This window comes from Triturus cristatus, chromosome 7 (assembly GCF_964204655.1).
Source record: "Triturus cristatus chromosome 7, aTriCri1.1, whole genome shotgun sequence".
Classification (NCBI taxonomy): Eukaryota; Metazoa; Chordata; class Amphibia; order Caudata; family Salamandridae; genus Triturus; species Triturus cristatus.
Genome location: NC_140590.1, coordinates 713,536,486 through 713,563,490, shown reverse-complemented (window position 1 = coordinate 713,563,490; position 27,005 = coordinate 713,536,486). Strand labels below are relative to the sequence as shown.

The 27,005-nt window shown below is 43.3% G+C and overlaps 1 protein-coding gene and 1 long non-coding RNA gene across 3 annotated transcripts in view; one reads left to right on the top strand and one right to left on the bottom strand.

The window, feature by feature from the left end:
- Positions 1 to 23,897, bottom strand: LOC146810397 (uncharacterized). 2 transcript variants are annotated; one of them, XM_085617393.1, is made up of 3 exons: positions 23,604 to 23,897; positions 10,255 to 10,428; positions 1 to 3,268 (listed from the first exon to the last, which is right to left on the bottom strand). In XM_085617393.1, the coding sequence occupies exon 3, from the start codon at positions 3,192 to 3,194 to the stop codon at positions 1,293 to 1,295; it is 1,902 nt and encodes a 633-aa protein (XP_085473519.1). In that variant the 5' UTR covers positions 3,195 to 3,268; positions 10,255 to 10,428; positions 23,604 to 23,897; the 3' UTR covers positions 1 to 1,292. The 2 variants fall into 2 exon arrangements, with proteins under 2 accessions (XP_085473519.1, XP_085473520.1); XM_085617394.1 differs by lacking the exon at positions 10,255 to 10,428.
- Positions 23,898 to 24,104: 207 nt separating this feature from the next.
- LOC146810395 (uncharacterized) overlaps positions 24,105 to 27,005 on the top strand; it is a 71,012-nt gene continuing 68,111 nt past the window's right edge. The window contains exon 1 of the long non-coding RNA XR_014966585.1: positions 24,105 to 24,241. This is a non-coding gene — a long non-coding RNA (uncharacterized LOC146810395). The remainder of the gene's footprint in view (positions 24,242 to 27,005) is intronic.

The window sequence follows — 27,005 nt, the reverse complement described above, 5'->3', positions numbered from 1 at the left end:
TAAGTCCCTTAAAAACCGAGCATTTTATTCATTATCTGGCACAACTACAATGGGTTCCGGTAAAAGCACAGTTAATCCATAAATCTTTATGCAGAGCGCACCAACACACGAGTGCATGGTTGGTGCGAAATAAAAGTTACATTAGGAGGCTGTGCTCAAAGGTACGACTAGTCCTACTACCTTCTCCTCTCAGAGTCATTCTTCCCCCAGCATCTATCCCTACTCTCTTCTACTACTAGCCTTTCTCCCTTGTGCCGGTCCTGCTCCTCTACTACCCATTGCTCTCTCAAATGCTAGCCCTGACGCTCCGCACCAGTCAAGCGGCCCGTGGCTAGCCATGCTGCTTTCAGTACTAGCCCTAACCTCTCCACTATTACCCCTTATACGAACTAACTCCATTCACCTCAATAGTATTCCTGCTTCTTTCCATTGCTTTCCCTGCGTTCCCACTGGAAGCCCCAATAGCATTTATGCCTAGTCCTTCTGTCTCCAGTGGCGTAACAAAACTGGAGGCCCCCCTGCAAAGTACATAGAGGCCCCTGTGGGGGCTATTGTTAGTCCTATGGGTGTCCCACTATAAGCCATGCGACAACCATCTTAGCCCTCCTGGCAGCCACCGTTAAGCCTGACACCTCCACTACAAGCCGTTTCTATCTCGTTGCTAAGACTGCTCCCCTCTAATATTTGTGCAATACAAACCCCATTGCTAGCCATGCTTTGCCACTATTAGACCCGTGGAGCTCTGCCCTCTTGCACCCATGGCACTATTACGCCACAGCTATTCTTGTATTCCCATTATAGCCAAACTCCCCTCCACTGCTATCACCTGAGCCTCACGTGTCAAACAGCTAACTTTCATTCCTCTACATCCTCTTAGTAACTTTAATCCCCATTCCCTCTTTGCCTTGCAGCTCCAAGCCTCCCCCAAGCTCATTCTCTATTTGATGCGCATCAAGGTATCAGCAATTACCAACACTAGAGGGGTACTCTTCTTTGACACTGAAGGTACAGACAGACACACCGGTCTGTTAATCAAACGAAATGTAGGGAGGTGGACAGTAGGCTAGATGCCACCACTTTATAAAAAACACAAATACATTTACGGCTATTAGAGAAAAACAATTTGATAGATAAAAATAGGAAACCTATTAGACTCACTGGCAGTATGTCAACAAAGAAAATACATATATTCATCCCATATTTTATCATAACTGGTAGAGCAGTATTCTGAATACAGTCCAATATTACCAGCTGTATAATCCATCTCATTCCCATTGGAAATGTCCCAGTAGTTAGCTGTTATCCATATTGCTTTGAAGCCTTTCAATCAGTGCACCATCAGGCACAAAAGAGGACAAAGTAAGGCCATTTCTTTGGAGTCCAAATCGGATGTGCAGTAAATTCAACAGGCGCTTTAGTTCCATCCTATTTAGACTGTCTTTTTTCAGGAACAGCAGGTGGGAGAACACATCCTCAAGATGTGGGTATGGGACTGGAAGAGTTAGCAACATCTTGAATGCACCTAAGGCTATTTCCTGAAAACTGTGGTTGCCATCCGAGTCTGTGTAGTCATAGACTTCAACCCAAAAGCCCTCCATGCTCTCCTCGTCTGTGAAATGGCACGAAGACAGATTTGTCCATTGTAATTCCAAAACTTCAGCAGGGCATGTGAAAAAAATACCCGGGAGCTCAATAACAGTTTTTGTATCTGCTAAAGCCTTCTTTGGGCTTAAAAATTCTAGTTTCTCTACAGCACTCACTAATTCCAAAAGACGCATTTGATACTGCATGAGCAGCAGCCTTAGGAAGTCAAAGCACCTTTGGGCAATTTTTCCTTTGGCATCAGCAGGGAGTTCACTTGAGTCCATCTTCTGCTGGAATTCAACTCCAAGTTCCCTCCTCTCTTGAATGCGGTAGATCGTGAGATTCTGAAAGTCCAAGCTCTGAAGTTGTTGCCCATTTTCTAAAACACTTGGCTCTACAATTCTTTCCAAAGTGGAAAAGAACAGCCTTTGCAAATGATGGAATTTTTCTACTACGTCACCAGATTTATTCAGAAAAACCTGGTTGGCTATTTTAATATCCTGCAGAAAAGGCTTCAAAAAAGTGAGATACAGAAAGTTGGCCTCATCATTGTACATTACGTGCAGCAACCTTGCAATGTAGCGCTGGTCAACACACACTTCTTGGCAAAAGTGCAATTTTAAAGTGGCATAATGCTCTAAAATCTTTTCCACAAGATCTACCATAAATAGCCAATGGGTTCCAGATTGTGAAACAAGAGTCAATGGAGAATCTCCAATTAGCGTCTGATACAACTTATTGCCATCAGCTTTACACTTTGCCAAATATTGCAAGCAGTTGTAGGTTTCCATGATCATAAATTCGAGGTTGCTGGGAAGACTCTGAATTCCTTTCTTGGCAATGTTCTCAAGTGAGTGGCAGCCACAGCTCACAAGTTGTAAAGAGGGCAGCTTCTCCTTTAAACTAACGAACACAGAGTGATCCTGACTGCATATCACACTTGCCCCATCTGCAGCCAGTCCAACAAGGTTTTTGGTTTGAAGGTGGTTTTCATCCAGTACGTCTAAAAGAACTTGAGCCACATTTTCAGAAGGTGGTAATTCAATAATACCAAGGAAACTAATCACAAACTTCCTATGTAATTGACTAAAGTACCTAATATGAATGTACATAAGTGGTTTCACAAAAACATCAGTGGATTGTTCGAGAAGTAAAGAGTATGCTGACTGCCCAACATCGTTCATTAGCTGCTCCTTGAAATAGGGCCCCAAAAGGGAATTGACGATTTCTGTACAATGTGTGTCATGCATTCTAATAGCTCCAAATTCATCACCAAGAATATCTGCTAAGTCTTTTAAAGAATTCATTTGTACGTTGCACGCTGCATATGCTGCAATCCGTAGTTCTCTCCTTTTCTGGACGTCAGATATTGGCTCAACAGCCACTACATTGGGTGTCACAGGCTCATCAGCAAGCATACTACGAGAAAGGTGTTTACTGGTTTCACCATGAACCTTTAAATTATTGTAATGTGCACGAATTTCTATATGACAGAATTTACATAACACTTTTGTTTTATCTGCTTGCACGGGAGCGATCCAGCCTCCTAATTTGGGGTCAGACTCCCATTCTTTTCTGTAACACTGTTTATACTGTGACGATTTGCCCATTTTAAAATCAACTGATCTCTCGAATGTGTCCAATGCAGGTTCAATGAGTTGGGTCCAATTGATTCAGAGCACACCTGTTAAATATTAATAAAGAAACAAGAGTTATATTACGTTCCACAATAATCAGAGCTACCAAATTAAACAAGCATAGCCATACATGGATACCATCAGCATAGGTTTGGGGGTCAAACCTTAACTATAAAGTCAGAACGCAGTAGACATATTCCAATGTCATAGCCATGCATTGCGTAGAGGGGACACAATCAGTGTGCATAAATACTACTCACCTGCGGCGAGGAAATATTAACACCTGGTGACTTGACAAAAATTAAAAAGGCAGGAGGCCCATATTAGAGACCAGAACCCTCCTCTTTTTGTTCTCAGTAAAGATCCCCATTGGTTACAGTTGAAAATAGGGTCAGGTATTTAGTTCCTTGCGAACCTACATTCGCAGAAAGGTTTTTATAAGGCAAGAACAGCCAAACAATCTGTTACCTCAAACATGTGACTACCTTTCATGAAAAGAGCATTTCCCTTGTCTTCACTCACTTCTCTGTCCATCTTCTCTTTACTAATATGCTCAGCCTCTTCAATCTTCTCATTCCTGTGTCATACCCGTTTTACTTCTCTCCCCTTTCATTTCCTTTTTCTCCAATTTCTTGTGCATATCCTTGCCTCCTTTTTAGGTCTCGCTGAGACAGCGAAAGTGGTCTCTTTGAGACATTTTGTAAGTGGGTTTTCAAAAGTGCTACCCACATGGTTTGGCTGGCCTAGAGCTTGAGTGCACGATGGCGTGCACGTGCACAGCTGCTCCTTGCATTTTCCGAGATTACTTTCACTTTCGCGGCCGCTTGTTTCTTTCTCTCTCTTAATATCTCCGGTACCATTGTTATCTCACTTCGCTTTTCTGAGATTACTTTCACTCTTGCGGCCGCTTTGATGTTTGATCGCGATCGCCATGGTTATCTCACTTCTCCCCAAACTGATACTTCTTTTGCCTTCTCTGCTATTTTTCAGCTCTCTACCTCCAGTTCCCCTCTCCCTGTTACACTTTAGCACTTCTCCCCAACACTCATTCACTTACTGCTAATCTATTATGAGCGTGTTCTCTCTGCCACTCACAATTCTTTACATTCTTTCTCACTGTCCCCCTACCCTTCCACTTATTTGTTCTCGCCACCCCTTGCCCTTCCCCTGTGTCCCCTTTCTCACATTCTTATGTCATTCTCTCCCGGCCTTTCCTAACATAATTTACCTAGTTCTCTTTCACCCATATTGTTTATTTCACCACTGATTTCTCTCTTTATGTCTCACCCCCCTGGCCTAGCTGCATCACTCTCTTGCTTGCCCCCACTCATTTGAAATCTTAGACCTGCATCCCACCTGCCTAAACACCTCTCGGGCTCACTCCATAGTCAGTATCTCAAATGCTATGCATCTCATTCTCACCTTCAGGCTGTCTTTGTCTGCCTTTCCCTGAAATGCTCTTTTCAGTCATTCTTTCACTATTCTTTATTTCTCCGCATATATCTCTTCTCTGTATTTCTCTGTCTGTGTCTTTGATTCTCATCTTCCCGTTTTTAGGGCTCCCACCTCTTTTTATACATCGCCCTCTTATTTTACTTCTACTTCTCTCTTTTCCTTTGCGCTCCTACCTTTTCCCCTTCTGCTCAGAATTGGTAAGAGTACTTAGCTCAAAATTCTAGAATTCTCTTTCATACCAAAGATGCTTCGCACTATGGGTGCAGAACCCACTTTCTTTGCGAATTTCTGGTGTACTGCAATGCCATGAAGGCTCAGATAGAGAGTACGCAGCCTGAAATCAGAATTATTCAAAGGCCCATTAGGCAACAAAAATCTTAAGTGGAACAGACAAAAATTGGGAGGAATAGGAAAATGATCTACGTCAGATTCATTAGGAATTCTGATAGCATCTCCAGGGAAAGGAGAAAAACAAACTAAATAAATAAATAAATAAATAGTGTCTCTAATAGATCAGGAAAAGTTTCTCAACAATTGGACAGAGACCTGTGAGGAAAATGAAAAGTCTCTGCCTCACTTCCAAAACCAAGGGTTTTCATACACATTTTACACACAGGTAATAAGCTGAAACTACAAATATAGCATGACCTGACTAATGATAATAGATATTGAGCAAATCAGAATGATGATCGTCACAACATACACCAGGGTACGAACGAGTGTCCTGCACAATGTTACATTAGGTACATGAAGAAAGGCTCATTCACAATACATGCTCTCTGAAGAAAATAGCCAATTTTATCACTGCGTTTCTGTGCTTTGTGAAAATAGTGGGGAGAGAAGACATGAAGCGGGACATTAATTGGGAGGGGCAATGAGCAGGAGGAAGATGAACAGAACGCAAAACACCATCCATTTGAATAAAATGGCGCTTCTGTAGAAATTTGGCATAACTAAACTATGTTAATATACACACTTCTAAACCGCTACGTAAAATTGCTTCAAGTGCAACATTAATAATTCATTGGGTACAACTATATTAATTATAGAAATCATTATTAGTAAAAAATAATTGGTCACCCAAAATTGCACATTTAAAAAGAGCTTTAAAACTCCCATCTAGTGATACTCCTCTTGATACATCCTTCCCATCATAAGATCTCATCTATCCTACTTTTCCAAGCCCATCATGCCCTCCTCTCCTGATCTATCCTGTTATGCGGTCTGCCATGCTTGGATCTGCCCAGACCATTCTCAGCTATCACATGTTCTTTTGTCACTCTATTGTTTTGCATCTTCTTTGGCCTCTAATACCTGCTTGTTCCAATTCTCACTCCATTCTTTTCCACGATGTGTGTTCTCCCTACTTCTGTGCCCTCTTTAGTCCCATACTACACCCTTCCATGCTCTCTGATTCAGAAATCGTATGTCCTACTCCTCCCCACCCTGTGCTCCCCCATCATGCATTCTCCTATCCTGTGCTGTCCCTTCTAGTGCTATATCCCCTCATGTGCCATTCACATTCAATGCTCTATAGGTGTGTGTTTTTCTATCCTATGGTTTGCCCAACTTATGCTTTTCCTAGCACTGTGATACTCCATCATGCATTTTCCATTTCTATACTCCCCATTTCAATTCCCTGCATACTGCCCCTTCTATCCTGGGTCAACATAATGTACCCTCTCTTTCTGTGCTCTGTGATCCTATATTCTCCATAATGTGCTCTTCGTGGTCTGTTGCATCCTGTGCTCCTGCATTCTATGCACCCAATCCTGTGACTTTCCAATGTGTTCTCTTACTTGATGCGGTTCAACCATTCTGCGCTCTTTTACCTTCTAGCCCTCTTCCATGTAGTGCTCCATCATCCTTTGCTCTCTCATCCTCAGCTCAATTTTCACATGCCCTGAACTATCCTGTTCTCTATCTCATTTTTTCTCTCCTTAATCCATCTCACTCTCATCCTGTGCTATCTTATAACTTGCTCTTTCTTATCCACTGTTCTCATCCATCCTCTGTACTCCCACCCTGTGCTTCATCATCCTAAGCTCTCTCATTCAATGGCTGCATTTTCTCATTTTATGCTACCAACAATGTGATGTTCGTCTGTGTGCTCCCCTTCCCTGTGTCATATTGTTCCTGTTTTTATTCGTCTTGTTTACTCCCCCATGCCACATGTGCTTGCTTGTATTCCCATTCTCCTATTATTGCATCCTATGCTGTCCCTATTTTTAGTTGTTAGGTCCCTCATTCCATGCTCTCTCTTCTCTGTTTTGGTAGATTCCTGCTTGCCCATCCTGTCTTCTCTGATCACTGCATGAACCCTCCCGTAATATACTATTTCTCATCATCCAAATCCAGGCCCCATGCACGCACTCTTCTGTGCTATTTCCCAACTTATATTCTCTTACATCATTCTCTCTACAGACTACAACTTTTGTTCTGTCCCATTCTCTGCTTCTCTCTTCCTATGCTCACCTATTTGGTCTTTTTCCCATCCTGCACTCTTTGGTTTTTCACTCAAGCAATATATGTTTTTACTCTAGTATTGTGTTTTTTTGTCTACACAGTCTCTTTCCTATACTGTTCTTGCCATATTGCATGTGTTTCTCCACTCTGTGCCACATGTCATTCTGTGTCCTCTTCCATGTTGTTCTCTTATATTCTGTGTGTTGCTATCGTCTTTACTCTTCATTCCTTTTACCAGTGCCCTGGCCAAGGCCAGACCAATTGGTTTTATCAGTGCTTGTTTTAACTGTTTTTGCTGCATGCCCCGCTACTGGCAGGTGGCCATCTACAAAATGTTTAGTGACCATTCCAAGATCGGCACCTGCATGCGCATTGGCGCACTCATTCAATAGGTCTCGCTTTTGGGACCTTATAAATATTTAGTTATGCAGCACAATATCCTTGGTGCAACAACATCAACCGTTGCATGGCGAAACACTTATAAGGTCCCAAAGGCGAGACCTATTGGCTATGCCAATGCTTGTTCATATTCTTGCACTGTCCTCATCCCTATAACCGCCATCTTCCCCCTTTTTCTCCTTATTGTTAAATACCTCCACACTTTCCCCTCCTCGAGTCCATTGAAGGTGCCCTGTGTTTTCACAAAGTTCATGAGCAAAAGCACAAGACTCTTCTAGTAAGGGGGGTGCACTCAAAGTACTCTCCCACTCCTAGTTGAGTGTGAATACGATTTACTCATACCAGATCCCATGGGAGATTGGCAGTGGCATATGATTCTAGTGCACAGGCACAGACTTTTTTACATACACTTCTGATTGGGTCATCGCTTACCGGAATTCTGCGCAAAAATCTGGGCAGTCACCCAAACTTTGAGGGTCTACAGTTCCTCCAGCAGTGTACCGTGTATAGCATGTCACATGTAAGATAAGTGACTAGAAGACTATAGGCATGGTGAGTGGTGTCTTAAAGAGGACACAGCAAGTGCCTGCACCAAACGGTGGTTTGCTTTCAGATTATTTTTGTCTATCTTGCATACACGACAACCAGCCCATAGAACCTTTAACCAGGGATCCCAAAGATAACTGCTGAGGTGGATGAATACACTCCCACATCATGCTAGCCACAACAGAACATTTGCATTGCAACAGTACCTGAGTTAGTCTTCTTTGTTTATTTTGTGATGGACGTTACGCAGCTTGTTTTCTTCCTTTGTGTTTTGGTGGCATCACCTAGCATTGAGAAGATCTCTGCTGTTAAAGTTTGGTTTCAATCCAGCCAATACACACAGCTTTACCAGCTGATACTACCCCCTCTTCTGCTTGTTCGAAAAGAAGGGAGAAACTTTTAAGAAAATGCTCCCTACACAGATTTGGGGAGTTTTTCTGAGTAATCTGCCCGTTTCCTTCAAAGCAGTCTAAACGCTGGGCTCATGCAACCAGAAATTATTCTCAATCTGAACTTCAAGAAGCACCTCTTGGCCAACAGCAGGCATCACAGTCCTGTTCATGGTTTAGAATTTTGGACATAGTCGCGCTGCTGTGAACTGGAAGAAGTGGAAGTTTTACGGCCTGGTGTTGAAAGGCGCAGTCTCTCATAACAAGATCCAGAAGTAAGGCTCAGTTGACTGAAACCTGCATCGAGGTGGTCTTGGGGAATTGCACTACACAGACGTGCAGCCCAATTGGGGAAAACAAACTGGAGGAAAGCCTTTGTGAGCACAGGGTAAAATATCTGCTGAGAACATTTCAGGACTGTGAGTTTTGTGAAAGTGTATCATCCCCAAACTACCCCATATGAACAACGATTTTGAAAAAGTCTAGGTTTGTGGGTTTTTAGCTAGAGACACAGATTTTCCTCTTCATCAAAGGCTGTAAGAAGTGGCCTGCTAGCTGCAATGGGTTGCCCCTGTTCCAGTCATTTTGGTTTCGGCCGTAAGACCATTTACAATCATGGTTGGATTCTAACTCTAAATCCCAGTTTCAAAGCCCCAAATGACAAGCTAGAGCTGCCGATAAACCAATGCAAAGAGATATAGCGTCATAGCCAACTTGATAAATTACAGCACTTGGCCTATCACCACTGCTTCATTGAGTAAATGCTGTAAACAGTGCGCTCTGTAAAAGATTTGCGATCAAAACCTTCACCCATGTAAACTGAATTGTGGCACTAACTGCATACGCTCTATAACGGTATATAGGGTCTTTATCTCTTGTCCAAGACGGTGCTAGAACTTTATGGCTGTTTGTGTTCGGAATTTTGACCGTACCCATTTCTCTTTAAATCACAGCACTCTAATTATTATAAATTGTTTTTTTTTACGTAGCGCCCTCGAGTGTAAATACTTTGAAATATAGTATCTGAATTCCAAATCACTCCCAAATTAAGCCTGGGCTGGTTGGCCTTGCTGCCCATGTACAAAGGGGGTTACCTGGTTATCCAACTGAAATGTAATACTACCAGACACCCTGGGAAACTCAGGGTACATTTTAGCACCCATTACAGATATCTTTCAGAACACACCAATAAGCCCAAACCCAAGCAAAACTCCTTCCACAATACTCTGACATCCCTTTATCCTTGACCCGCTCTCTAACCCTGATAGGGCATGGTCCTATTGGGAATGATAGGTTCTAAAACGGGTATGTGTTTTTGATGTACGGGTAAAATAATGTTGTCTCCAGGGATGTTGCAAATAGTGGTCCAGATCGTACAATGTAGCCAAGTAGGAGTGGGGGATGGGTGAGGAGTAGGAGGAGAGACAGAGAGAGAAATAAAATGGACCAGTTAGACAGGTCTCCTAGAGGAAAATGTGGAAGGGATCACAACACCAGGCCCTTATACTTAACATAGCAATAAACGTAAGTACCCTAACTCAGCAATATCCAAATGCAACAATAGTCAAATGTAAACAACAACTGAATTCTATGCAAAAGAAAGACAAGATTTGGAGGTGCATTTGCACTATAAAGGTCCTTCTTGGGTAGAAAGCATTCTTCAGTGTTAAACGTTCTGGGGAATTGTCCAAGGTTTTGCCCACAGAGTGCACTCCGAAATGTTCTATATATTGAGACATAGTAACAGGCTTGGTGATGGTTTAAGGAGAAATACTCACCAAGGGCTACTAAAGACTGCTCCCCCAAAACAGAACTGCCCCACAAAGCGGGTCTGATACCGGACAGCAAGGTCAGCAGGGCCACTCTGATGCAGGAGTAAGCTGTGTCTCTAAGCAACCATTTCGCTTCGAGCGAAGGGGGTGGTGAAGCAGACTGGCTGATGGCAACTAGAGCTGTGAAAACAATCAAGTCTGGTGTCATTTTTAAAATATGGTAAAAGTAGGTAGACAAGCCTATGGCAGTTGTATACGTATGGAAAGCAAGCATTAATGTCCCAAAAGTCCAAATGGAAAAGGAAACAGTAACTGGAATCCCAAAGTGCAGATTGCCTGTCACATTGGTGAAGTGTCTTAGTATATGTCTTCTCCCTCCCCACTGGCCTCCTAACATGGTGGGAAAAATAAGTAATCGTCTCTGTGGAGCAGACTGTTGAGAAGTGGAGGAGTAAGGATTGCAGATGCATATTGGACAGAGAAGCAAATGCTCTCTGGCCTCCCAATTAAATAGGAAACTTATCATGTGCAGTGTCAGCTACTCCTCAGCACGCGAGGCAGGACCCCAAGACACTCAAAGGATATTTGAAGGGCATATAAAAGTGGGCATAACCGTCTCCTGGGAGAAGAGAAAACCCTAGCCTGCCAGCAGTGCCTGCTCGCCAAGAGGATCCTCATGGGCACAGAAAATGACCCCATACCCACATAAAACACTATTCACCTCGGCAACACTGATCCTCTAAAAATAAAATATTTAATTCATTCATACATGTAAATGCCTGCCCAGCCTCAGATAGAGATCCGTAGAGGTTGCACATTGAGCCCCCACTCATGCAAAAGGTGGCAAGGGTCATTTAGGGTGGCATGGTGTGGCTGAGGGTAAGGAATATATGCGCCAGCAGGCAGATTATGACAAGACAATCACTCACTAACAGCCTCAGCCATGACCACATCCACCTTTCCCTTGCATGGTGAAAACCAGTGCAAACTAAGCCGCCCACACTCAATCAATCAAAGGCTTTATTTCGATAAAAACTTATCATAAAAGCATCACAATAAAAAATTTCAGTTCACTTTATCTTAAAAACCATTTTTTACAATAAAAAGAGAAACATATCATAAATAAATTTTAAAAAACAGATTAAACAATTATTTTAAGCCTATTGGTTCTGATGCGCCATGCCCAAGATAAAAATTTAGAGAGGGCGCAAGCATACAATGGGCGAGAGTCGGACCTTAGAATGTGTAACGCCTCGACATGCTGTCTGGTACCTAATGAACGGCACAGATGTTTAAGCCATCTTCTTCTTGGGAGTACATACTCTTGACATTCAAATAGAAAGTGTGCCACAGTCTCAAGCCTAGATATACAAAAAGGGCAAAATTCTGTCGTCTGTACGGGGGGTTTCCACCCAGATGTAAAAGCGTGGAGTGGAAGAGTCCCGGTCCTAAATTTAAAGTAAAGGGTCCTATCAAATGGTCTCTCTATGATGTCAAGATATAATTCCCGGGTGGGCAGGTCCTTGAAACTCAGAAAGTCCTCCGTAAGTCTGCCCAATATGCAGTTAGAGTTCTGTTGGGATGCAATCCAGTTCCAGTATAAGGTTTTAAGTGTAGCTTTCGGTGGGGAGGACCTGCTTTCCCATGCTGTACTTAGTCCCAGATTGCAAAGGAGGGTTTTCATGTCTCTCAACCATTTGATCTTGTGCCACCCGGGAAGTGACATTACTTCAGAGAGGCCTTTCGCATATTTAGCTAATTCCGGGACTCGCCACAACCGAGCCCATAACAGTAAAGGGCGAAATTTCGCCAACTCATCAATAGGGCGACAACCTAAATCAAGCATCGATGGGGTCGTGGGGGTACCCTGAGGTAGTGACATGATAGCCCTACAGAACTTTCTCTCTGATCTTGACAACTCACTAGAGTTGCATGAGCCCCACAGCTCGGCCCCATAAAGAGCGGAGCTGACTCCCCTTGCTGTGTAAATTTCTATAACAGGGGCTATGGGTCTAATTGCGCAAGAGCGCTGCTCCTTCAGGAGAGCCCCTGTAACTCTTTTATGGGCTACCAGCATTTTGCATAAATGTGGGGCCCAGAGCATATTATGTGATAAACGAATCCCAAGATAATCAAACACATCCACCCTCTCCAAAGGTACGGTATTCAACCTCGGGGGACGCACAGGTTTTTTAGGTGGATTCATCACAAGGTATTTCGTTCTATCAACATTAATTACTAAGCATCGTTCTACGCAAAAAGACTGGAAGTTGTTTAACAATTTTTGGAGGCCCATTGGGGATTTGGAGAGTAGAAGTGTATCATCCGCGAAGAGGAGGGTGGGGATACGTTCCCCTGCCAGGGATGGTTCGTCTCAGGGATCTTTCAACAGATGCTCGACCACACCGTTAACATAGAGAGAAAAAAGGGTGGGAGCCAGCACGCAGCCCTGGCGGACCCCTCTCTCTACCGGAATTCTACCAGTTTTTTCTCCCTCCCTACCCCATCTAATCTGAGCAAAGGTGTTTTCATGCATCCTTACAATTAGCGATAGTATATAATGGGGTACCCCCATATCAGTGAGAACTCTCCAAAGGGTCGCTCTGGGTACTAGGTCAAAGGCAGTCTTTAGGTCGATAAATGTGAGATAAAGGCTGCCCTTGGCCAGGACCACCACCTTCCAGTATACTAGCAACAACCTAAAGGCTTGTTCGATTGTGCCAGTACCTACTCTAAAGCCTGCCTGGAGGTCGGAAAGGATGTTGTTTTCGCCGATCCATTGAAGTAATCTAACCAGCAACACCTTGCCAACCACCTTTTGGGTTATGTCCAGCAGGCTTATGGGTCTATAATTGGATGGGTCGTCCCTAGCCCCCTTCTTAAAAATAGGCACAACCTCCGCCCCTTTCCAAGATGCGGGGATAGGTGCACCCTTACTAATAGCATTAAGCAAGGTATGGATTAGTTTACCCCATTTCGAAATATCTGAGCGCAACAAATCCCCGGGAATGCCATCAAGACCAGCGGCTTTTTGAGGCCTAATGGTGCTAATTGCATATTCGACTTCTTTGATAGAAAAAGAAAAAACGGGATCTGCCAACTCTGTCTCCCAAACAGTAGGAGGCATGATAGGACGTGAGATGCCAGCGGCATGATCAACTCTCATAAATGGGACAACAAGATTTGTACAATCCAACACCCGGGCCTGTTCTTCATTAAGGGGAGCTGTAGCAATATCACTAGCTTGGTTAGAATATAATTTAGAAAAGTGAGTAACCCACGTCTGACTAGTGATATTGCATGTTATGATATCACTATCCGGTCTACTTCTGGTTCTGATTGTATCCCAGAAGCGCCTAGGATCCTTCCCAGAGCTTGCCTCTTGTAAGGTGCACCAATACTTTAAGTCCCACTCCTTTCTAGCGTTTGCCAGGATTACCTTGTAATTTTACCTGGCTCCCTGTATCTTTACTTGGATTTTACTTTTAATGGCCCTAATCAGAAGAGTTTTAGCATGTCTGCAGGCGGATGTGAACCAATCCTGCTTACCCCTAAGATTCCGAGCTACCATATTTTTACCCACACGCTTTTTTTTCAAGAAGACATTCCCAATGGTCTCAAGAGTTCCCTCAAAGATGGATGTAATACTTCCTATCAGGGGAAGGGCTAAGTCAATATTATCCAGCTCCATTTGGGAAGCAATAAGGATTGTGTTGATGGTATTGAGCTTGGTTTCATCCCCTGCAATCAATTTCCACTTCAACCGTCTCCCACAAGAGGAGACAGAGATAGCGTCGGTTGACCTAGAAGATGGTTTAATCATTTCATTCGGCCAGGGATTCTTGAGGGACAAGGAAAGCGAGTTATGATCGCTTTCGATAGTAGGCAAAACTATCATGTCCTGAACCAAGCCCCAAAGAAAGAAATCAAGTATAATATAATCAATCCTTGAGGTATGGTTATCTCTATTAAATGTAGCCGCACCCGTAGGATCTGAACTTGTGCGGCCGTTGGCAGCTCTTAAGCCAAACTCTAACGTTAGAGCATTCAGCTGAATCGCTGTTCGTGACCATTTTTTAATCGGGGGGATGGTTAGAATTGGGATACCCCATCTAACATCATCCTCACCCGGGTCAAGAGTATCATCTGATGTGAGAGGCTCATAGGTACAATTAAAGTCTCCCGCAACCAAGACTTGGGCTACAGCTGAATTATTTCTAAGTTCCAATTCAAGGGTAGACACTATCGGCGACATTGAGCCATGTTTAGTGCCTCTAGCATAAACATTGTACAAGTCAAGGGTAGGACCCGTATGGGGACCTCTCAAAGAAATTCCTAAGATGTCAGGGGAATTGATTATTTTTTTATCTATTCGGCAATTCAGAGCAATACTTACCCAAATAAGCAAGCCTCCCAAGGGCCGGCCCTTGCCATTTCTGGGAAGTCCTGCTGGAACAAAATACGTAACGTATCTAACCCGATGGAGCGGTTCTAAGGACCAAGTCTCCTGGAATAGGCAGATCATGTGAGCCTCCACTAGAGCATTCCACTCAGGTGAGCTCAATTTCCTTTGAATGCCAGCTAGATTCCAACTTAAGATCTTTACAATATCCAAAGAAATATGACAATCAATTTTAGGGGAGCTAGTGCATTCAATGGGAGGTATAGATACAACTGATGTAGAAATAGGACCTGGGCATGGAATTGAGGCCTGCGGTATTCCGTGAACAGCTAACTTCTGGGTGGAAGGAATAGGGTTAGTGACTATACCAATTTTAGACAAAGGACTATCTGGGGATTGAGGCAAGTTGGAAATAATATAATCGACGCCCTTCAGGACATGCCCTGTGCATGATAATGGTCAGTCCACTGCATCTAGACAATTAAATCTATTAGCCAGAGGTATATCACTCCAACCTGCAGTGAAAGCTATACCTCTAGTCTCATAGCCCTGCCAGCCATCCCGCACCCTTCTTCCATCCCAGTTGCCACCTTGTAACCTACTCCTTTCTGGTGTAATAGGGCAACAATTTGGCGAGGAATAGAAGAAGGAGAGCCTTCTCGTCTCTATTCCATCATGCTTGACCCATATACCACGACGGCAGATGTAGTCCGCCGTGTGTGGATTATCGAAATTAACTTTGACACAGTCCCCCCGGATCCGTTTCTTTTCACTACCTAACCAGGGCACCCTACGTACCATTAATATCTTACTGGCACGAAAGGGTGGAAGCGGTCTATTAGTAGTGAGCCAATGCTGCACCTTATTTTTTAGGGACCACAAAGGCTTCTCTGTGTTAAGCCTTAAGCCTGGGACACCTGTCATGATCACAACGTATGGATCAGCTTCAGCTGGTAGATGTATGCGCTGGCCGTTCACAACCCCATTATTATCGTTGTTATACACTGGCCCTGGGGATTTAGGTGGTGTACAATTCAAGTTTACAACAGGGGGTTGGGATTTAGCAGGCTCCACAGCCTTCTTGCGATCATCTGAGGATGGCTTAGGTTTTTTATTACAATCTTTGGATAGTGTTTGCTCCGTCCTTATTGCTATATTAGTTGTTGTTTTCGGCTCCCCAGGTATAATCAACCCCGCACCCAAACTTACCTCAGGAGAAACATTCGAGGGAGATATATTCCTAGATGCTAACAGCTTTTCAATATTTAAAAGTGATAATTCTATAGGTTGAATATAGGCTTTAATAAGTTCACCTATTCTACACAAAAGTATGTTGTTAGCCTCACAAATCTTGCATCCCTCCCCCAAACTAGCAGAAACAGAAATTACAATTCACCAATTTAGGAATAGTAGTGTAAGAAGCAACAATTGCTGAGCGTGTAATTCCGGGGCAGGATTTGGGGAAGGGGCCCAGTCCAGTCTTACCCGGTCTTTAACGGGCTTAAACGGGCCCGCCCTTGGCCCGGGCTTCGCCCGCGCGCGTCCTGCGCTGCGGGAGGCTGCTGGATGCTTTATGCGCCTGCTGGCGCTCTCTCAGCCGCGTCACAGCGGCGACCGTTGGGGCGTCTGGGCAATGAAGTCCCCTGGTGTCCTGCTTCTGGTCTCAGCGTTCGTAACCGCAAACAAGGCGTCCCGCGCTGCGGGAGGCTGCTGGATGCTTTATGCGCCTGCGGGCGCTCTCTCAGCCGCGTCACAGCGGCGACCGTTGGGGCGTCTGGGCAATGAAGTCCCCTGGTGTCCTGCTTCTGGTCTCAGCGTTCGTAACCGCAAACAAGGCATCCCGCGCTGCGGGAGGCTGCTGGATGCTTTATGCGCCTGCTGGCGCTCTCTCAGCCGCGTCACAGCGGCGACCGTTGGGGCGTCTGGGCAATGAAGTCCCCTGGTGTCCTGCTTCTGGTCTCAGCGTTCGTAACCGCAAACAAGGCGCCCCACACTCTGGAGCTCAATACCCACAGGCATGCCGAAGAGGAATGAGAGACCCATGTCAGTAGTTACACGTAAAATTAAGTAGCGGAGTAGTGCGGCTGCTTTTTGACCCTATTTACATGATTTTATTACAAATAAATTAGAAACTGATGTTGGACATACAAAGAAGTACGCCTTTTGTAAAAAAAACTTGCATTATGTACAGTTTAGTGAATGGTTTTTTGCTTTTTAGAGTATTCATTTTGAGCGGATACATTTTTTAACCACATCTCTGTAAACAAGTAACTATGTTGCAATTGTCTCCTTCAGGACACTTTGTGTTGCTCAAATAGTGACACGTGAGGCACACTGGCAGGGGAACATGGTGCTTCTCTCTGCTTGTGGGAAATGTCACACCGTTTGTGAATATAAGGGGCAGCAGCGTAAAGTACGAAAAGCCTTGTTCACCAAAGAAAAATGTCAAATCATCAGTTAACCTGACCACAACAACACATATTTTAGGCAATACATCCTAGAATTAACAGAATATTTGAGGCACTATTTAAAGCAGTGGGCTAGCTACTCTAATATCGGGCATAATTTTCTGCTTGCCTTGATCAGACAAGAGGTGACTCCCTCCATTTAAACAAGAGATACACTGAGATCACATGTAAGAGAACAGTTCTTGATGTGTGACTTTGTTTTGCCAATATTGCCTCTGGTTCTTTGGCCTCTATGAAAAGGGGAAAAGGGGCTTCCACCAAAGGACAGAGCTCGTGCACCTACAGAGCAATAGCAAATACTTGGTGAATCAGAATGTGATAGGCTTGCAGTCTCTGATCTATCAACTAAAGCAATTTCACCTGTTTCCATAGTAAGTCAAATAGAATTCCTGATATAGGGTGCATATGTTTCAGAAATAAATAGCAAATGTCGTTAGTTTAATTCCACTGCCCCTGCATATTATCAGTTTCTGGTTTCTATCTACCCACTGTGTCTTGCCTCACAGAGCTGCCTTTTGGGCTTACTACTGAGTTGGGTTGGGGAACTTGATTAGTCAAACTCACAGGACGAACCTACTTTTGGTGTAGTGCTTCGATAACACCAGGGAGCCGTCAATTGGTGAATACTATAAACAAGAATGTTATTGCACTTTCTGATGTGCTTCCCAAACTTTGTAGAACCACGACCCAATTTTTAGAACAACAAACTTTCGCGACCAACCTTGCTTTAATGGACAGTGTGCACAGTGGACCAGCTTGGTGGGTTTTACAGCAACACAGTTAAGAGTTTTGGTCCCTTCTGCAGTCACAAAGAATTTCTTCTTTTCTCCAAAGGCTAAAATTCTTAACTCTTCTTTAATGAAGGTTTGGCCTGGACCAGAGCAAGGGATTTTGCTGCTCTTTGACCATTACTTATAGATGCTCTGGTGTCTACTGATGCATTACTCATTAATACATTGCTTCTGCTGTACATCTCTAAACCTTGAAGTGACAAGTGTCAGGGCCGGTGGTCAATAATCAGCACATTTGGCTGGTCTGTTTTGTATAATTTACAGAGCTGACACAGTACTCTTTTTAAGGGAAGCAGTCTGATATTGCAACCTAGATATCTGTAACCGAGTACTGTATGTCACTGCTTCAAGCCCAACATAAGGCTATATGTCACACTAACAGACAGACAAGGCAGCATTGTGGCTGCCAAACAGTGTTACACACAGCCTGCCACATTGCGAGAAATGCAACTGGAAATTGGTGACCAAAGGATTCGGGTCTGCAGGAGAGGCGAGGCAGACGATAGTATGTATTGAAAAAAAAGTTTAGAATGCTGCTCTTGTGTGTATACATATATGTGTGTCTCTGTCTGTGTGTGGTGTACCCAACCTTGGAATAATACTGGCTCCAATTTAATGGTTGTAACCTGGGCGTATTGTCAGCATCAAGAGAATTAAAGGGCAAAGCTACAATAAAAGGCTGCCCCTGCATGATGGTGGTAATGCTTGGCAAATTCTGGACATGCATGGCATGATGGTGCATACACCAGGTAAAATACTGGTCCTGACATAATGGCCGCAATCCTTAGCATATTGAGGCCATCCAGAGGATGATGATCCCACTGCTTACCCTTGTAAAAGTGTTGACCCTGACATAACTGTGACAATGCTTGACATATTGAGGGTATCAGCAAAATGAATGGTGCCCAACTGAGATTCATCTAACGCACATAAAAGTAATAACGTCTAGGATATTGTGGGCACATGCTCTTTGGAGTCGCCCCCCCCCCCCGCAAAAATGTGATTCTTTAAATTCTCATAAATGCATGCATTTACATAGACTGTCGAACTCTTGTTTGAAGACAAAATATTAGCATTGCTAAATACATGATTAAGGCTGCTATTCGAGTGACAGTCACTACAGCAATGAACGACTGTAGTCTGCAAGATTGGTGCAACCCCTACGCAATCTCAGCCAGTTAGGTCTCCATAACCAGAGCAAAAGCTCCGCTGACTGTGCCTGTATAATTTGTCAAACTCTGCTATGTACTGTCCAAGATAATAATATGTATCAAAGGGAGAGAGAGGAAACCGTGTACTAGTTCACTTCCCCTGTTAATATATGTAAAAGATCAATGGGAACTAGCTAAGAGGTAGAAGCTCCATGTTTATGTCTTGGGGGGAAAAAAACATTTGTTTTTTAGGAAGACCCTCACCCACCAACCTAGTTGGTGGCATGCTTCATTATCGGGTCCCACCAAAGGCCCAGAGTGTGCCTTGGGTGTGCTTCAACGCCTGACTACAGCGGAGCGTGTTGTGTGCAGTGACAGTGGAAAGTGTGTGGGTTAAAAACTGTCTGAAGGGTCCCTGGTATGTGGAAATTTATTGGTTGGGCCAAATCAAGGTGGATATTAGTGGAGATAGACTATGTCTCCAATATCCAGTGTGGTCTGCATGTTTCAGCCAGGACTTTATAATATGCCAGCTTTTGTCAGTTCCTATGTGAAAGATAAATATGTGATGGTCTAAAATCAATATGTATTGAAGACTAAAGATGTGTCGCACACGCCAAGGTGCGTTATCTGGAAGAGGAGGTAGTCCTCTAATGACTCAGTACTCTGCGTTTTTCAGAATGAGCCCCATGAATCCCGTTTGGGGGCCGGACCTGTAGTCACACTTTCATAAAGGTCACGGGCCCTCATCCATACCTACTGCGGCATGCATCGGGATTCCGTCTGTCCAAGATAGCAAGATGCCCTATTTTTTTTCCCACTCTCTTCCTTCAAAGGAAAGCCTCGTTCTCAACATATGATCATGGCTACTGGTATAACGAGGCGATGGAGGGCAATGTTCAACCAAATTATGCATCAACAAAAGGCAAATCATGCAGCATTACGTGGCCTATTCTATGACCATATTATTTTGCAGCTTTAAAAAGTGGTACCAATTTAGCATCAGAATGCTGTAATCAGCAACTAGATGGTGACCAGCTAACCTTTGCAAAGGGTCTGACACAAAATAGCACCACATATGGAATGTTTTTTAATAACTTTCCATTTGTTAAAGCAATTTTAGGTTGAAATCTGCATATTATGCAGCAGATGGTGGACTATGTGGCAACTGCAATAATTGCATAATTTGGCACAAAGCGACGCATCTACAGACTCAAAAGGTCAGTGACTGTACATGTCATTATGACTATACCTGACAGGGGCAAGGCAGGAAAATGAAAGGACATAAATAAAGTAAGCAAAATGTTGAAGTGTAGATAAAAGCTATGTAAATGTTAGGCCGTGTGAAATTGCAATATCTGAACTTCCTGTTTCACCCTAGACTTTTTGGGGAAATTGTAATGGAAAATGCAGCATTTTACCACTGTTTTCAAAATGTTCTCAAGGGGCAGTAAAACTGAAACATACCTGGAAGGGCGAGACTGACTTGACCCACAGTGAAAATATTGGACTATCTAATGTATCCTTCAGAACTTTTGGCTTTTTAGAAGTGCTTTGTGAAATTATGCTTTAAAATGGACTATTTCAACAGATTGTTTCTAAGTTTTCTAGTAGAAGAACTGCCATAACATCCTGTCACTTATCAGACCGATCAGAGATTTGCACACAATAGAAAATGGTTCATATTACCAATGACAGTCCCTTTACAGAGCATTGTTGCATCCGAAGGTGATCTTGAGGAGTAATGACTACGTTTATTTGTGCACCTAGGGGCGGATTGTCAACTGTCTGGGATTGACCTCGCCGGTTCAGGTGCAGCACATTCTATATTAGGGCACTTAGTGCTGGTACTCTTCCATTAAAATTATCTTTTCTGGTCCATGCAACAGAAGAGAAAATTCAAGGACACGTAGTGCTTGAAGAAGGAATGTACATCGCTAGAGAGCGTAACACAAAGCAAATAGGACTTGCCTTGATGACCTATTTTTTACTGCTAAGGCATTTTTTCGCAATGCGGAGCTTCATCAAACGGCAGCTACAGGGACCGCACCCCATAGGGGGCAAAAACGAAAGCACCATGAGGTTGCAGGAGAAAAGGGGCAGAGGAGTAGGATTTTGAGGGGAGGGGAAAAAAACACAGAGAGAGCAAGCAGGTGCACTAACTCTCACAGCGCTGTAAAGTATACCACATTTTGTGTTAAACTGACACATTTTCAATAAATTATTATTATATTATAATCATTATTATAAATATCCACATCCCAGCAGAGTCGAGCATTCATCATGCAAATTGGCTGAAGAGCCCAGTTGATGATAGCATGTTCTCTCATTTGTATTCACACTCTAGCTGTAAGGGGGCAAAGAGTTAAATCTTATCCCCTTACTGGGCATTTATTTTCATATAAAGAAGTCACTGTCTCTTTCTTTCATAACGGTGCAGGACTCAGGGATGTGACCTGGCTGAACATACCTTATGAACGTCAACAGCTTAATTATTTGTTTGCCGCTCACACCCAGTTCTACATGTGCTGGAGCTGGACTGATGTTTAGATGTTCACCAACATCTTCTACAAAAAGCTGACAAACCCACTGCAGAGAACTTTCTGCCAGGCTCCTGGGTATCAATACAGTCTGTGACATTTGTGTGAACTTCGGTTCCATTCACGCTTCAACTGAGCCCCATGTGACTTCAAAGGAAAGACCTCGTCTACGCAAAAAGTCTGGATGTCAAGAGAAACCATGGCGTAAGTGTTCAGCTGAGCTGAGTTTTACGCAGAAGCCACACCAGTGAAAATGCACTTTTCTCCTAGCACCAGTGTGCTATGTGGGATGTGTATTACAAGAAGCGCCAAAGCAAGAAACAGGTAGGAGACAAAGGTTGGGCACAATTGCCAGTATTTTCTTATGCTAGCAATAGAAGATGACTCACAAACGAATGAGGCTCTGCTTCGGGGCCATTGTTACAAATATAACATCCTGGCCACATGTCAGTCCAAAGGAACTGGACACACTTTTGACATTCATGTGGGTTATTTCAATGTATGCTTTTTTGGCTGACTCTAAAAGGCTTTCTGCTGTTTTTACTTGACTCACAATGTTTTCACTAGCATGTCTGCCAAGCAACTACATTATGTTGTGCTGATTCTGTCCTTACAACCAGTACACTGCAAGCTGCTCTTAAGCAACATTTTGTCACTACATCCAAGCCAGGGGTTTCTTCGCATTCTACACTTATACATCTATTTATCTCATTATAAACACATACTTTAGCTGAGCGTAAGTTAAAATGTGTTCTCAAATTACTTTCAAACTTGAAGTAGGAGTGGCTCTAGATTAAATGTAAATATTCCCTTTACAGGACTTGTATATCGCATGAAAATTTAAAGAACAACCCCGTTAGAAATTGGAAGTAGGTTAGCAACCTAACATAAGCACATTAAAAGAGTTGCAGCAGTTTTAGGCTGTTTTTAGACAACTACAGTAGTCTAAAACGGCAGAAATGTATGCAATTTATTGCATGACATGGATGCAATTGCTTTTTAGGGTGAGCCTGGCGGCAGCACGCTTACACTGCTCGCTCTGCGAGGCATGCAGTAGTCGAGTATGCTGTGGAAGCCTCGCCTTCTCTCTGTCCATATTTTTGATTGCCTGGTGTCATTGTCCTTGATAAATGCTGGTTTCCAATTGATAATGAGGCTTGTTAGTCTAGTCCCTCCTTGTTTCCGCCCTGTCGCCATTTGTTACCTTCCATGAGGACTGGATCTTTTACTTGTGGCATTACAGTCTCCTTCATAAGTCGGTAAGCACTATTTTTATTTTATTTGCAGCGTGGTCCGCTTTAACTTTAGCTGCTGCGCTTGTTTATTTAATTAATTTGCTCGGGCCAAAAGGGAGCGTTCCTACTCACTAATTTAACAAGCATTTGCAATGCTATAGGTCTCGAATTTACACGAGTTTCCGCTAATGAGATTGCAAATAACAATGCCATTTATTTTCATTTTTAAAACATAAATAAAAGGCATTGTCATTTACAATGCCGATAGCTTAAACTTGCGTAAATGCGAGACCTATTGCATTGCAAATGCTTGTTTGTACAGCAGTGAGGTGTCACTCAAACATTGAAATGCAACACATAAGCACATTGAAAACATGGAAATGTCACACTTCAGCAAATTTAAACTTGGCAGCTATGCTCTCACTGGCGGGGTTGGGGGACGGGATCTGAAATAATAATAAAAAATAGTTACCTAAACAAAGGATACAAATTAGCCAATTTAACGGCTGGTTAAAGAGGCAGTTCTGGGAGAGGGGCAAAACAAAAGAGAAAGGAAAGCAGTCGAGTAAGAAGCAAGCATATGAGTGAGAATATAGCAAACCAATTGTAAACAATGGTTGGACTCTAAGTCCACTATACGTTTTTGGTAGGGTCCACAAGAGACTTTCGCCTACACAATAGCTGTCTGATAGGCAAGCCCTGTGAAGGACATCAACGCACCCATTGTAAAAAAATAATATTTTACTACACTGTCATCGAAACACTCACATTCCTTAATGCCGCCGCTCCGCTGCAGTTGTTTATGAATCATCAGTCTGCAGTTGTTTATGGATCGTCAGTGGGGATAGATCTCAAGCGAAGAGCCGAATGACTTCCAACTTTGCTTTAAAATATTGAGCGAAGCGACTACACTAAAGAGGAAAGCTTGATTCGAACCATGCTGCCTCTACCAATGCTTGATAAACACGGAAGCAGAAGGAAAATTGAGGCGCAAAGGCTGTTTCAAAGAGAGGCGTGACCCGCACAAAATGTATATCAAACTGAGGCTTGAGGCGCTGACACTCAGCTTCCGGTCGGGGAAAAAGCGATTCAGTCTCTCAATTGTGACTTTGGTCCTTTAAAATACTATATATGGTATAGAGGTTTGGCTATAACTAAGTTCCGTCTGAGACGTGCACTTGTTTAATCTAGGTGCCGCGGTTTCAGAAGAAGGACCAGGCGCAATAGACTTGTCTCAGACTCCTGCTAGACAGTGCAAGTTTGGCCTGTAGTTTTGGTTCCAAGACGGTGGCTGCCTGAGCCATGTCGGCTGAGATGACGACTTCGGGAGCTCGCGGGCGGCTTGCCAGGATCACGAGACTGATGGCCGAGTGTGGGCCGGAGGTGGGACTTCATAATATTTCACGGTAGGGGTGCGAGGTGGCTGGTACGAACGCAGAGGTTGCACTGGGAGGATATCGCCCACAGTGCCACCTGAGAAGTGTAAGGGTTAACACGCAGTCTTCTGATGTTGCTTAACGACGATGTGTAGTTGCTATGCTCTGCCGTCTTCCGCCTCATCGTGAAGCGCAAAAGTAGTGTTATGATGCCTGTAATTGAGAATAAGCACACTGTGCCTCTCAAAATAACGTCCCCCAAATACGCCGCGCTTTATATAAATTAAATAAAAAATATGCTCTCCGGCCCCCTGTTTATAAAGGGGGGAAAAAATACATTTAACGGTTTGCACGGAAAGTACAAACAATATGTAACCCGCACCGATTATTTCTGGCAAACATGACTATGGAGACAAAAGACCTGGTCAGTGAAAGACTACTAAATGGATAAAGTCCACGAGATCGCTCCTTTTACCGCCAGTGATTTCCTAGCTTTCTATGATTAGGTAATTTTTATTTTCTTACGCGCTGTTACAGGGGTGGTAAACTTTACTTGATTCACAAAGTTAGACTTTAGGCAGTAACTGCATTAAGCTGTAAAGTGGCAGCTCCCCCCCCCCCCCCCCCCCCCTAGTGCCTTGAGACCCTCGCGGGTATGTAGTGCGCTTTACAAATGCCATGATTGATTGATCGATTGAAGTAATATGCGTAGTATAAGTATTACTTTTGTCAAGATTTATTCCTCAACAGCACCACCCATAAGGTCCTCCTTCTCCCGTCTCGTTGCTGCAACTGCCTGGTGACAACCCAATCATTCCAACCTGGAATGTAGAATGCACATCACGGCTCGAGCGCATATAAACACAACGCATCCTCCACCTTTACACAAAAGCAATAAAATATACACTAGTAATAAAGAATAACACATAGTGCAAACATAAAATGCGAAGAAGCACACGTGTTGAATACAAAAGAACAGGTGTTGCAAAAGATCTGGTCAACACAATCCAGAACAAAACAGCAGAATCAGACATTCCCGCAGGTTTCTTTATAATCCTCTTTCCTCCTGCAGTTACCTCTTCAATATTCCCCCATGCAGAGCTTTTATCATACCTAATGGGATTTTCCAACAACTCCTTTTGCTAATTTTGGACATCAAGTTCCTTCTCTCCACCATCCTCACATTGAGAATCCATGTCACTTTTTAGTTTAAGATTCCATACCTTTCCATCATTCAGCCTCACAGCAGTTTTTAAAACATCCACAACTTCATATGGTCCTAAAAACTGACTCTCCTTTCTTTGCTCTCCAAAGCTTCATAACTGACATTCCTTCACTGATGTTAGCACCACCAGAAGAACTGCTTCTACGGTCATAAGTAGGCTTATATATGTTTTGAGTGTCCTCATTTCTCTGTATCACAACATCAAAATACACCTTGATTGCAGAAGATTCTACTAACCACGAAGGATTCCCTCATAATTTCAAAAGGGATGCACCTAGTCACCTCATTAATAGTAGTATAATACATCCATACAATCTTGTGAATTTGCAATTCCCATTCATCATTATAAATCACTGCACTGTGAATGGCACCTTTGAGAACTGTGTTGAAGCGCTCAATCATGCCATTCCCACTTGGGCTATACTGATATGTGGTGCAATGTTTTATGCCCATTCTATTAAAATAACCTTTAGCTTTTCCTAATAGAAACTGTACACCATGATCTGCAAAAAGTTAAATAGGAACACCTTCTTCAGTAAAAAGACTGCCCAGAAAATAGAGCAGCATCAGTGCCCACTTTGTCTACAATCTTATTAGCAGGCAACTGAGAAAAGACATCCATGACAGAAATGAAATACTTGGACTTGACACCTCTGGGACCTATAATGTCCACTGCAATAGTCTCCCACGGATTCCTTGGAATACAAATCTCCCCCATGTTGGGCCTTAAAGTCTTCAGAAATGTGTCATCATTAGCACAAGTCACACAATTCCTAACCAAACGTTCCACAAATAAAGTCGAAGCCTGGCCACCAAAATCCTTTTTTGACCGACTGCTTGCTTTTCACAATTCCTCCATGTCCTTCATGGCAGTGCATGGAACTCTCTGAACTACACAGTAGGAACCGCTCTATTGTCCCTCCATATTATGCCATTTATTTCTGACCTCCCGGAAACATCTTAAATCCGATCTTCAAGATCCTTTGGTATGCTACCCATTTTTAATATACCTCAAAACGTCCTCTTCCACTTCATCCATAATGTACTCTTCGTCCCAGGTTTTCTTCTCAATGAAAGGTATGCCTGCATCATGCACCAGAGCTATGTGGTACTTTTTCCATTCACCACACATATTTTCCCTCCTCTGCAACAGCATTCTCGATTTTAAAAAAAAAAACAACAACAAAAATTAAGCTGAACCATTTTCTTTACCAGGTACATAAAATATTCAGTAGAAGAAATCCTGACGTCGCACAGACATTCTTACAGTACGAGCAGACGCTTTAATCATGCCATCCGTTTTGAATAATCCCACTAAAGGTTTATGATCAATCCTACTTACCCCAAACAAGAGCTCTAAAATGCCCACATGCAAGCTAAAGCCTCTCTTCGATGACCAAGTACTTTTCCTGAGCTGCAGTTATGCATCTCGAGCTCTATGCAATGATGGATTCACCTCCTTTCTCAAATTTCTGTGGTAAAAACGTGCCCAATCCCTTAGAACTAGCATCAGTAGTATTGACACTTGTGAAGTTTGGATCAAACCCTGATAAAGAAGAGGCTTTGGCA

Excerpts from the sequence above, each read along its gene's own strand:
- LOC146810397 (XM_085617393.1), bottom strand. The coding sequence starts at position 3,194 with ATGGGCAAATCGTCACAGTATAAACAGTGTTACAGAAAAGAATGGGAG.